General features: G+C 42.4%; 1 protein-coding gene across 4 annotated transcripts in view; it reads left to right on the forward strand.

Annotated features, from left to right (window-relative positions):
• Positions 1-14012, forward strand: part of nalcn (sodium leak channel, non-selective) — a 296924-nt gene that overhangs the window by 31620 nt on the left and 251292 nt on the right. For all 4 annotated transcript variants that reach the window (XM_087987922.1, XM_043691273.2, XM_043691274.2 and 1 more), the window contains exon 7: positions 3308-3459. In XM_087987922.1, coding sequence (XP_087844048.1) covers positions 3308-3459 — 152 coding nt within the window. The remainder of the gene's footprint in view (positions 1-3307; positions 3460-14012) is intronic.

Genomic DNA, 14012 nt, shown 5'->3' on the forward strand with positions numbered 1-14012 from the left:
TCTCTCACTCATATATGCTCACATGCTCTGTTTTTCTCTTTCTCTCTCTCTCTCTCTCTCTGTCTCATGCATGGCTCTTTCTCGCTCTGTCTCTCACACACATGCACACTCTCTCTCACATATGTGCTCTATCTCTTTCTCTCACACATGTGCTGTCTCAGACGTGCGCTCTCTCACATGTAGCCTTTCTTGCTCTCACATACATACACACCTCCACGCCATTTTGAAATGCAATTAAAAAATTTTCATTTCTATATTTCTTTCGTTCTGATTAAACATCATTGAGCTGAAATATTAATTCTGTTTCTCTTGAATGATGCTGCCTGACTTGCTGAGCTTTTCCAGCATTTTTTGGTTTAATCTCAGATATACAGTATCCGCAGTATTGTAAGAGATTAACTTAGCTGATATATATTTCTGCTAGGGTCTCCTGTGGATAGATTTACTGCCACCAATCTCTTTGCAATATGAATCTACAGAGCGTGCTAGTATGAAGTGGCAAAGGATTAACCATGAATAAGTCTTCAGCAATAGAGGCACATAACACGAGTAACAAGAAGTTGTTTATTATATATTGACTGAAATAAATTATATTTACTTAAGACTGAAAGTGTATTACACTTGATAAGAGACATCGTATTTCTTGAGAGATGCAAAGGCTATCCTAAATTATATTAGGACTAACAGACTGGAATGGTTATAATTGACAAACGAGAGTTGACCATCTCCTTCCACAGACTGTCGCAGATGTCACAGTGGGCAGAGCTATGCAATAACTTCAGAGTTAATCCTTTCAGCTAACAGCCTTATACAGCATGCAGTATTTTGCTTTAGTTAAGGATGATGGGATCAGGAGAAGGCTAGTCAGCCTCTTGCATCTGTTCCACAATTCAATTAATTACCTTCATTTGTACTCCCTCTTGATATTGTACGACATGGTGGTGAACCCTTCTGCTAATTAAACCAAACACCCAGAAAAGCTCACCTCGTCTCGTAATCTGTTAAAATATGAGTGACAGAGAACTCCCAAATATCACTATTGGAAGAAAATAATATCAATTTATTCTTTAACTCTAAAAGTGAACATTAAACAACAACTATTCACAAATCTAAGCCCCCCTTTCTCTTGACTGCTTATTATCTGCCACTAACTCTATAACAATGTACTGTTCCAATAAAACACTTATTAACATTACGTCAACAATTTCAAAACCATACAACAGCTGTCATCAATGGTGTTTTTCTTCCTTTGGCTGAAGATCTCCCTGGGTCATCTTCTTTCTTTTACTGCGAATATGGTTCATGTGAAAACTTCGAAAGAATGTTTCAAATCGCAGTTGCTCTGTCTGACTTTCAAATTGCCTGTCTTTTTATATCCCCAACATCAGATCTTCTCATTGGTTCGATGTTGGTAGAATAATAAATTCAAACTCGATTGGGTTTTAGTATCCTGAAACATAATTCAGGTATCTATTTCACAGCCAAATGTTACATATTTTCAAGTTTCCAGTGCGTAATGAGACTGCTAGCTAGTCATATGACAGGTGCTTGTAAGCTCTCAGTGCAGAACAGCATTCACTCTGTCTTAAAAGTACAATACACACCTTCAACTTCATAAAAGTACATTAATCCTGAACGCCTCTAACAATAAAAATCTGTAACTGTCAGCCTTGAGAATTTCAAAAGGCTTTCAGCCTTACTCCATTTTCTGGGAGAGAAATCCTTCTTTATACTTCTCTTAGTGTGAAACATTGCTTCCTGACATAACCACTGCCTCCCCTCCCCCCCCCATCACCCCACCCCAGGAAAGCCTAGCTCTAATGTTATGGTCCCACCCTCTTGTTCTGGACTAGCCCTGCACTCCCACCAGAGGAAATAGTTTCTCTCTATTCATGCTACTAACAATCTTTTAACAATCTTAAATACCTCGGTTAGATCCCACACTTACTCTCCAAGCCTGGTCTGAAGGTGAAATTAAAATTCCTGCCCTTTTTAACCTCTGATTTGATAAGCCTGCATGGCTGCTTCAATTTTGCCAATTACATACAATTTCTGTTTGTCAAAACCATTGAAAACCACACTTTAAGCCATTCTGCCTTCATTTCAAAGGTTAATTGGGACATATATTTGAAGAGCAGGATTGTGGAAGAAAGAGGATGTGGTGTATCCTAGGTGCTAATCTGCAAAGATGGTTCCCAAAAACTGAGAGGTTCTAAATGCTGGATCAAATGAAATAGGCTGAATATCCTTTTGTCTTGGGAAGAGAAGGCCGAGGAGTAAACTAGTAAACATTGGTGATATTATGAAGGGGTTCGATTGGTGTAGAGGAAACATTTCCATTTGTGTAGAGGCATCAAAATTACTAACTGCCACAGTGTCACAGACGTACAGCACTGAAACAAACTTTTCGGACCAACTTGTCCAGGCTGACCAGATATCTGAAATTAATCCAGTCATATTTGCCAGCATTTGGCCCATATCCCTTTAAACCCTTCCTATTCATATACCCATCCAGTTGCTTTTTAAATATTGTAATTGTAACAGCTTCCTCTGGCAGCTTATTGCAAATGTGACCTCCCTCAGTGTGAAAGAGTTGCCCCTTAGGTCCTTTTTATGTCTTTCTCCTTTCACCTTAAACCTATGCCCTCTAGTTTTGGCCTCCCCTGCCCTGAGGAAAAAGATCTAGACTATTTAGCCTATCCAAGCCCCTCATGATTATATAAACTGCTATAAGTTCACCCCTCAGCATCCAACACTCCAGGAAAAATAGCCCCAGTCTATTCAGCATCTCCCTGTAGTTCAACCACTCACAATATAAAACAGTCACAAATAAATCCAATCTAGAATTCAGAGCCAACCTTGTCACCTAGAGCAAGGTGAGAATGTGGAACTCGCTGCCATCGGGAGAAGTTGCGGTGAATTGTAGAGGTGCCCTTGAGGGAAATCAAGATAAACAAGCAAAAGAAAGAAATAGAAGGTTATGCTGATGGGTGACATGAAAGGGATATAGAAAGAGACTTAGAGGGACTTGTGTAGAAATTACTGGAAAAGCTCAGCAGGTCTGATGGCATCTGTGGAAAGAAAGCAGAGTTAACGTTTCAGGTCCGGTGACCATTCTTCTGAACATACACAAGTATAAACTGGATAGGCCAAGAGACCCATTTCTTGCTGTAGGCTCAATGTATCAGAGATCAATTCACTGGTCTCTGCAGGTGCAACACCCCCCATTATTTCGTTGCAGTTTCAAACTTTTTTTTTTAAATGGCCTTGTTCTAAAGGTGAAATTTATCTTCATTCTGTTCTGCAGCAATGTGACCTGGAATAACTTGGCTATCCCAGACACCCACTGCTCACCAGATGGAGAGGGATACCAGTGCCCGCTGGGATTTAAATGCATGGACCTTGAAGACCTTGGACTTACCAGACAAGAGCTGGGCTACAGTGGATTTAATGAGTTAGGTCTGTCCTGGTTTCAAAACCTTATTTTACAATAGTTTATTTTTTAAATTTAAAATGTCTTCAACTATGAGGACAAGTTGCATAGATAAGGCTTACACTTACTCGAGTCGAGGAGATCAAAGTGTGAGGTAATTGAGAGATTTAAGGTTATAAAAGGGATTTATAAGGCAGGAAATGAGATGATTTTGCATTGGTGTGGGAGATGGAGTTCAGAATGAGAAGATAACAATGTAAAATGGGGCTGTTCACGGGTGAAGTTAGGGAGCAAGAAATCCCTACAAAACCCTAAAATAAGAACTTCCTGGATGTCTGCCTAGCACTTCCTTGGATTGCCAAGAGACCTGGACACTCAATTCAATATTCCCTTTGGTCTCCACATCCAACGCATCATCCTTCAACACGTCTGCCAACTCCAAGTTGACCCCACCAACAACAGCATCTTACCCTCCCTACCCCTTTCTGCCTTCTACAAGGACTGTTCCCTTCAACAGTCTTTGGTTTGTGCCACTCTCCCTACCAATCCCCCCGAACCCCCAAGTACTTACCCTGAAACCAGAAAAGATGCAAAATCTGCTGGTACACCACCCCACTCACTTCCATCCAGGACCCCAAACAATCCTTCCATGGGAGACAGAGGTTCACCTGTTTCTCTTTCAACCTAGTTAACTGCATCAGGTGCTACCAATGTGGTCTTCTCTACATCGGGGAGACCAAAGGTAAACTTAGGAACTGTTCAGCGAGCATCTCAGCTGGGCCGACAGGGCCGACTCGACGTCCCAGTCACCATTCATTTCAATTCCTCCGACATGACCATCCTTGGCCTCCTCCATTGCCATAACGAACCCAACCGCAAATTGGAGGAACAGCACCTCATCTGCCGCCTGGGCAGCCAGCAGCCCGGAGGACTCAACATTGAGTTCTCCAATTTCAAACCATCTCCCTCCCCATCCCCCAACTCCATTTCTAGCTCGTCCTCCTCCCATCCACTCCTTCCAGCCACCTACTGGATTCATTCCTCCCATTAACCAACAAGGTCGTACCCTCTACCTGTCTTCATCTATCCCTGCTTCATCACCCTTTTCCCCCACCAACCCTTTTATCTGCAGCTCCCCCTATACTCAGCCCCAGTCCTAAAGAAGGCTTACACCTGAAACGTCGACTTCTCGACCTCCTGATGCTGTCTGGCTTGCCGTGTTCTTCCAGCTTCCTGCCTGTCAATTTTGGATTCCAGCATCTGCAGTTTGTGTTGTTACAACCATGGAAGCACTTTTGACGTGTAAGCACTGTTCTCAGTCAGGAAATGAGGTTGACAATTTATTACCAACTAAGCCTCCACAGCCACCAATGTGATGATGACAAAAATCATTCCTTTTGGCAATGCTGGTTGAAGGATCAGTGCCAGCCAAGACACTTGAGTGAAACATCGGACTTTAATTTCAAATAATATTTTTGCCTTTCCCCTGCTACTGCACTGTGAGCATCAACCTTGATGTTGGCAGAATTTTGCTGACCCTCAGCTGGCACATAGGGTGAGAGGTCAGAAGAGCAGGGAACTGTGCCAATAGCTCTCCGTTTCTGTCCCACCATCAGAGATGCGTCTTAGTGGTGGGCTGCGAGATGGGTCAGCTACTAACTCCATGGATTTGGGAAACCGATTTCTGTAATCAAGGCTCCTGTTGTGAGTTGTCATCCAGGACTGTCGGCATTTTGCCAATAGTGGGGATGTCATCAGTTTCAGGCAATCTTCCTGAAGGCCAATGGAGTCAATGTTTCAATGAACCAAGAAAGGGGCAGCCTGAGTAGTATAGATCAGCCTCATGGCTCAAGTGAGCTTTCTAAAGGAGTATCTCCTGACAATCAGAGCCTTCTAATGTTTACCTCATTTGGTTTCTTAGGAATAGTCTTTGGTATCTCAGGGCATGGTTAGGAACATGGAACTGGGATATCACAGCAATTACAGAAACATGGCTCAGGGATGGGCAGGACTGGCAGCTTAATGTTCCAGGATACAAATGCTACAGGAAGGATAGAAAGGGAGGCAAGAGAGGAGGGGGAGTGGCCTTTTTGATAAGGGATAGCATTACAGCTGTGCTGAGGGAGGATATTCCTAGAAATACATCCAGGGAAGTTATTTGGGTGGAACTGAGAAATAAGAAAAGGATGATCAGAGGGAAGTTGAAAAACAAATTTGTAAGGAGATCTCAGCTATCTGTAAGAATAACAGGGTGGTTATGGTAGGGGATTTTAACTTTCCAAACATAGACTGGGACTGCCATAGTGTTAAGGGTTTAGATGGAGAGGAATTTGTTAAGTGTGTGCAAGACAATTTTCTGATTCAGTATGTGGATGTACCTACTAGAGAAGGTGCAAAACCTGACCTACTCTTGGGAAATAAGGCAGGGCAGGTGACTGAGGTGTCAGTGGGGGAGTACTTTGGGGCCAGCGACCCAATGCTGTTAGATTTTAAATAGTGATGGAAAAGTTAAAGATCTAAAAGTTAAAGTTCTAAATTGGAGAAAGACCAATTTTGACAGTATTAGGCAAGAACTTTCGAAAGCTGATTGGGGGTAAATGTTTGCAGGTAAAGAGATGGCTGGAAAATGGGAAGCCTTCAGAAATGAGATAATGAGAATCCAGAGAAAGTATATTCCTGTCAGGGTGAAAAGAAAGGCTGGTAGGTATAGGGAATGCTGGATGACTAAAGAAATTGAGGGTTTGGTTAAGAAAAAGAAGGAAACATATGTAAGGTATAGAAAGGATAGATCGAGTGAATCCTTAGAAGAGTATAAAGGCAGTAGGAGTATATTTGAGAGGGAAATCAGGAGGGCAAAAAGGGGACATGAGATAGCTTTGGCAAATAGAATTAAGGAGAATCCAAAGGGTTTTTACATATATGTTAAGGACAAAAGGGTAACTAAGGAGAAAATAGGGCCCCTCAAAGATCAGCAAGGTGGCCTTTGTGTGGAGCCGCAGAAATGGGGGAGATACTGAACGAGTATTTTGCATCAGTATTTACTGTGGAAAAGGATATAGAAGTTATAGACTGTAGGGAAATAGATGGTGACATCTTGCAAAATGTCCATATTACAGAGGAGGAAGTGCCGGAAGTCTTGAAAAGCATAAAGGTGGATAAATCCCCAGGACCTGATCAGGTGTACCCTAGCACTCTGTGGGAAGCTAGATAAGTGATTGCTGAGCCTCTTGCTGAGATATTTGTATCATCGATCGTCACAGGTAAGGGTGCCGGAAGACTGGAGGTTGGCTAACGTAGTGCCACTGTTTAGGAAGGGTGGTAAAGACAAGCCAGCGAACTATAGACCAGTAAGCCTGACGTCAGTGATGGGCAAGTGGTTGGAGGGAATCCTGAGGGACAGGATATACATATATTTGGAAAGTCAAGGACTGATTAGGGATAGTCAACATGGCTTTGTGCATGGGAAGTCATGTCTCACAAACTTGATTGAGTTTTTTGAGGAAGTAACAAAGAGGATTGATGAGGGCAGAGCTGTAGATGTGATCTATATGGACTTCAGTAAGGCGTTCAACAAGTTCCCCATGGGAGACTGATTAGCAAGGTTAGATCTCATGGAATACAGGGAGAACTAGCCATTTGGATACAGAACTGGCTCAAAGGTAGAAGACAGAGGGTGGTGGTGGAGGGTTTTTTTTCAGACTGAAGGCCTGTGACCAATGGAGTGCCACAAGGACCGGTGCTGGGTCCTCTACGTTTTGTCATTTACATAAATGATTTGGATGCGAGCATAAGAGGTACAGTTAGTAAGTTTGCAGATGACACCAAAATTGGAGGTGTAGTGGACTGCGAAGATGGTTACCTCAGATTACAACAACATCTGGACAAGATGGACCAATGGACTGAGAATTGGCAGATGGAGTTTAATTCAGATAAATGTGAGATGCTGCATTTCGGGAAAGCAAGTCTTAGCAGGACTTATACACTTAATGGTGAGGTCCTAGGGAGTGTTGCTGAACAAAGAGATCTTGGAGTGCAGGTTCATAGCTCCTTGAAAGTGGAGTCGTAGGTAGATAGGATAGTGAAGAAGGCATTTGGTATGCTTTCATTTATTGGTCAGAGTATGGAGTACAGGAGTTGGGAGGTCATGTTGCGGCTGTACAGGAATTTGGTTAGGCCACTGTTGGAATATTGCATGCAATTCTGGTCTCCTTCCTATCGGAAAGATGTTGTGAAACTTGAAAGGGTTCAGAAAAGATTTAGAAGGATTTTGCCAGGATTGGTGGATTTGAGCTATAGGGAGAGGCTGAACAGGTTGGGGCTATTTTCCCTTGAGCGTCAGAGGCTGAGGGGTGACCTTATAGAGGTTTGCAAAATTATGACGGGCATGGATAGGGCAAATAGACATAGTCTTTTCCCTGGGGTCAGGGAGTCCAGAACTAGAGGGCATAGGTTTAGGGTAAGAGGGGAAAAATGTAAAAGAGTCCGAAGGGGCAACTTTTTCACACGGAGGGTGGTACGTGTATGGAATGAGCTGCCAGAGGAAATGGTGGAGGCTGGTACAATTGCAACATTTAAGAGGCATTTGGATGGGTATATGAATAGGAAGGGTTTGGAGGGATATGGGCCGGGTGCTAGCAGGTGAGTGTAGATTGGGTTGGGATAACTGGCCAGCATGGATGGGTTGGACCAAAGGGTCTGATTCCATGTTGTATATCTCTATGACTCTATGACTGCTTTTATTCAGTCAATATTCATCTGATAGTGTTTCTCCCAGTTTTTCTCACACAGTTTGGAAAGTTTACTGTAAACTTTATTTCAGGCATTAACTGTGATTCTATTGTTAACATGCTTGCCTCTGAAGGGTCTTGGTTCAAGTCCCACTCCAAAGTTTGAACACAACGATGACATTCAGCATAACAGTGAGAGAGCCTATGCTATTGGAGTGTTGTCGTTTGAATGGAACATTCTGCCAAGGTCCCACCTGTCTATTTTGGTGTACACAAAAGATCCCATGGACTATCTAAGACGACCAGGGCAGTTATCTCTAGAGACCTGGCCAATATTTATCTCCTGATTAACACTGGAACAAACGATTTTCTGTCCCCACTGTCTTGTTGCATGCAAGTTGGCAGCCATGTTTCCTGTATTACAAGAGTGACAACCTCTTAAAAACTGCTCCACAAAATGCTCTGGGAATTGCAAGCTCATAGGAGACAACATATAAAAGTAACCCTCTTATTTAATCAAGTAAATTTTGGTATTTTCTGTTGCCAGTCTCACTCCATTCTAAGTTTCTGCCAGATTGTCTTAGACCATAAGAAATAGGAGGAGAAGTAGGCCATTTGATCCCTCCAACCTTCTTCACCATTCTGTTGGATCATGTTTGATCTGACATTCCCTATTTTCAATTTTCTGCATTTTCCACATAACCCTTGATTCCCCGACTGATCAAGGATCTCAGCCTTAAATATACATATGGACTCTATCCCCACAGCTCTTGGTGCCAAAGAGTTTCAATGACTCACAACCCTCTCAGAGGAAGTTCCTCCTCTTCTCAGTATTAAATTGGCACCCCTTTATTCTGCGACTTTCTCGTTTTAAATTCACCTATGAGGGAAAATATCCTGTCAACATTTACCCTGTCAGGCTCCTTAAGAATCCTGTGTGTTTTAGTGAGATCACCTGTCATTCTTCTCAACTCCAGTGAGTAGAGTTCCAACCTGTTTAGTCTTTGCTCATTAGACATTCCCTCTATACCAGGGATCATCTTGGTGAACCGTCACTAAACTGCCTCCAATTAAATGCCGTCTTTCCATAAATAAGGGGACTAAGACTGTTCACAGTACTCCAGACGTGATCTCACTAGCACCTTGCACAGTTGCAGTAAGATTCCCTACTCTTAAACTCCAAAACCCTTGAAATAAGGACCAATGTTCCATTAGTTCCAATGATTCCTGAAGAAGGGCTCATGCCCGAAACGTCGATTCTCCTGCTCCTTGGATGCTGCTTGACCTGCTGCGCTTTTCCAGCAACACATTTTCACCAAAGTTCCATTAGCCTTTCTGATTACCTGCTGAACCTGTGTGCTAGCTTTCCGTGTTTTGTGCACAGGTACCCTCAGGCCCCTTTGTGTTCCAGCTTTATGCAGTTTTTCTCCATTTTGTTCTTCCTTCCAACTTCACACCTTCCCAAATTATCCTTTATCTGCTAATTGTTTGCCTGCGTACTTAATCTAACTATATGTTGAAACTGCTTGTACTGAATTGCCTTTCCACTTATGTTTGTGTCTTTTACACATCTGGCTACAGTACATTCACCTCCTTCCTCCACGCCATGTTCTTGTTGTTTATAATCTTTTCTGTCTGGTGTTAGAAAAGTTGTAAACTTCAGCTTCCTGATGTTGATATTTCAATTTCCTTTTCAGCATTGAGATGTAAATCAGTTGTGTTTCCAGACCATTAGGGGAAATTCAAGCATTCCAATGTTTTCTTTATTCTTTGCAATGTTATTATTTCTGGACCAGCAGTTAAGGTCTTAGTTAATCAGCAAGGACCGTTTCATTCACATTTTGTAAAATTAAATTCGTTCTTTGCTCAGTCTTGTTTTCATATCGTATCACCCCATGATCAGGATTGATTTAGTTGTTTTGATGATTTTGACATCTGCACAGAAGGACACCTAAGCTCTGGCATGTTCTTATGCTGGTGACCTAGTGGTTGCTAGGGAATCTTGCAGTCAGTAGTCTACCGGTAATTACGTTCACAGAGATTTTGCGGAGGTTCTCGGAAGGAGCTGTGCTTTTCTGAGCACTGCCCCTCTCATTCATTTTCATTGCTGAAGCTGTAGCTAATATCTGTTCAACACAAAAATCCTGCATTTCACTCGTTTGTCCTCACACTTGAGACAATGTTCCTATGGACTAGTCATTTGAAGCTTTAAACCTGAGACTCTGTCTGCACCCCTCCTATGAATTTAAATTTCCATGACTGCTTTCTGAAGAAAAATGGAGAGTTCTTCCCCGTGTGAATTCTGGCATTTATGCCTCAACCTAAAACCGAAGTTCTGTTCTTGATTATGCTGCTGGTTGTGGGAGCTTGCTATGCATTAAATTGATTGCTGCATTTCTAAAGTCTGCAATTGACTACTCTTTGCCAGTCATTGGCAGCAAAGATTTGGGGATATCCTGAGTCTGTAAAACGCACAATAACAATACAAGTTTTTTTCCACTTTTCTGTATAATTTCTGTTCATTCACAGTACAGCACTGGATTGTCAGCCTGGACTTTGAGTACAAGTCTGTGGAGTGGGAATTGAACTTGTGACTTTCTCACTCCCCAGTGCCACCCACCAAGATGAGGCAGACATGTTGTTTTAGCCCTTATGATTCAAGACTACGAAAGCAGCAACTCTTGACATCTGGCCCATGTCCTGTCCCTCTGAACTATTTAAGACAGACACAGGCCTCACCTCTCCAGTCTTTGGTGAAGCTGACCATACCACCTTCCTCCCGCAACTCTCCTGTGCTGTCCAGCTCAGTGCTCCAGCTCTCCACTTAGTTGAACTTCTAGCCATCCATTGCTAAATGGAGCATCTGTCACAAAGGCTTTTCTTTAACTCACCCTACACTGTCACCAGAAGAATCATCATAGAATCCCCACAGTGTGGAAACAGATCATTTTACCCAACAAGTCCACACCGACCCCCCGAAGAGTAACCCACCCAGACCCATTTCCCTCTGACTAATGCACCTAATACTATGGGCAATTTAGCATGGCCTATTCACCTGACCTACACATCTTTGGGTTGTGGGAGGAAACTGGAGCACTCTGAGGAAACCCACGCAGACACAGGGAGAACATGCAAACTCCACCCAGACAGTCGCCTGAGGCTGGCATCAAACCTGGGTCCCTGGTGTCGTGAGAGAAAGTGAGGGCTGCAGATGCTGGAGATCAGAGCTGAAAATGTGTTGCTGGAAAAGCGCAGCAGGTCAGGCAGCATCCAAGGAACAGGAGAATCGACGTTTCGGGCATAAGCCCTTCTTCAGGATTCCTGAAGAAGGGCTTATGCCCGAAACGTCGATTCTCCTGTTCCTTGGATGCTGCCTGACCTGCTGCGCTTTTCCAGCAACGCATTCCCTGGTGTTGTGAGGCAGCAGTGCTGACCACTGTGCCGCCCATAAAAGAACCATCCAAGACCCAATTTCCTTCACAATCTACAACCTATTTCTTGTTGGGAATAAAAGAGAGACTTGCATTTGTATACTCCTTTTCATAATAGCAAATGTCTCAAAGTCCTTCATAAACAATGAAACACTTTCTGATATATAGTTATTACAATTTGTTCACAGCAAGCTCCTGCAAGCAGCCGTGTTATAATGATCAGATTACCTGGTTTTGGTACTGTTGGTTGAGAGAAAAGTATTGACCAGGATCCTGGGGTAACTCCCCTGCATTTCTTCAAACTCGTCCACATGAACCTTTGCATGTGAACATGCAGATGGGACCTTAGCATTAAATCTGATTCAAAGACAGCCACCTTTGAGAGGACAGCACTCGCACAGTATGGGGCTCGACTTTCAGCCTTGAGTTTCTGTGCTCGAGCCCAGGACTGGAACTTGAACCTGGAATCTAGTGGCTGACATTTTGCTATTGGAGTGAGATGAGGTTTGCCATGTCTGACTGCATCTCTTTTGACTATCTCTCCACTGTGTCTCTCTGTGTGTATTTCAGACAGCATGTCTGGAAACCAGTAATGAATGAACCCTATTATTGTTCTGTTAGATAACAGGTAAATCAGTCATTGAGGGTAATTGTGACTTTTCTACAGGAATGTCAAACTGTCAAAAGTGGTTTATATCTCGTTATCATTTGTATTTTCATAGCCATTAATTCTTTTTACCATGAGGAGAAAGTGAGGTCCTGAAGAAGGGCTTATGCCCGAAACGTTGATTCTCCTGTTCCCTGGATTCTTTTTACCATGCCTTGAAAACTTGCTTTGGGAGATCCAAAGATATTATTGCACCCAGTGATTTTTTGTTAAACTTTAAATTGCTAGTTCTATTTAGTATCTTAAAGATCTTGAAGCGTGCATATGGAGGTCTTATGGCCTATGGAAAAGACCCCTATCCCTGAGCCAGTTGTTCCTGGTTCTAAGGGTCAAAGAAGGTGTGCTGCACTGAACTTGAAATGTTAATTCTGTTTCTCTCTCCTGAGGTGCTGCCAGACCTGCTGAGTTTCTCAATCATTCTCTGTTTGTTCCAGATTTCTAGCATCTGCAGCATTTTGCTTTAATTCATAATGCACCAGAACAAGTTGAATGTTAGTCTGAGAGTGCGTCTTTCTAAGATATGTTAGTGAAAGATGGGAAAAGTGAGGGAGATTCCTGGACAGCCATATGATAAAAAGCACATTGGAACCTCTACCACCACTATCTGACTATAATGTATGTGTAAAAGTAATTGCTTGATAGTACAGAACTTAAACACTTCAAAAGAGACATAAAGACATGAGAACATCATACCAACATTAGATGTGATTCTACTTTGGACAACATTTGCTAAATAATCCTGAATACTGACCACAGAAAACAATTTAAGATCATCTTTCAGGCTCAAGGTGCCATTAAATTGCTCAAGTCAGAAGCTGCTTTGTTCTCTTACTCAGTCCCCGCCTGCTCGCAATGACTTGCCCAATCAGAGTAAACTTTCCTAATTTAAATTTAATTAGTTTGCTAACATCGTTCCTCAAGCATCGCCATGCCCATTAGCAGTCTCTTCTCAAGCTATACAAAGTGTTCGTCCCTTTCTGAAGTTGGCTTTCTTGCAATTTCAGCGTCAATCTGTGGAAGACAAAAAGCTTTGACTTCATGTCTCTTTTTAGCAGTGAATTAAAAGTCTATGTTGCCCCATTGACTCGGACTCTATGGGGAACCCAGGTGATTGAGTTGCCTGAATGCATGACTGATTTGGGCCAGATTAGTGCCAAAAGCATGAGGTTTGATCTTTGTTCCAGTGGGTGGATTCCAGACTTTACCCATAGTGGACATAATAGTTTTATGGTTTGACTTGCTTTGGCTGGTGAACTGAAGAAGCCAAAAAGTGTTAGCACATTTAGTGCTTCATCCCACGACAGAATCCTGTGGATTATGGAAATCTGACATTTTTATTCTCTTAATCTGCCTCATACACAGTGACAGCCATCATCTTTCTTTGCCTTAGAATGCTCCATTATGGAACATGGTTACCATAGTTACCTTGTGTTACCAAGGAGCTGTAAAATACATCTGTGAGAATTCAATCTCAGTTATTGTGCTCCACATAAACACCGTGAATAAAAATATTAACCTATTGCCTTCTGTCTGGAACCTCATTGCAGAGTGAGCTTACATTCAGATTTCCAAAAGTACTTTGCATCTTGGATAAAGCATGAATGTAGAATTTATTTACAATGTCGAATTACTTGTATATTGCTGAAAAAGAGATATGTTGCTGGCATTTCTTGTCCTTTGTTCAACAGAACAAGTGCAAGGATGCTCAGTTTCAAATTATCACAAGTTATAAGACAAGATAAAAATTATTGTGA

This window comes from Chiloscyllium plagiosum, unplaced genomic scaffold (assembly GCF_037043375.1).
Source record: "Chiloscyllium plagiosum isolate Xiang-an unplaced genomic scaffold, Cpla_swu_hap1 HiC_scaffold_6, whole genome shotgun sequence".
NCBI classification, from domain to species: domain Eukaryota; kingdom Metazoa; phylum Chordata; class Chondrichthyes; order Orectolobiformes; family Hemiscylliidae; genus Chiloscyllium; species Chiloscyllium plagiosum.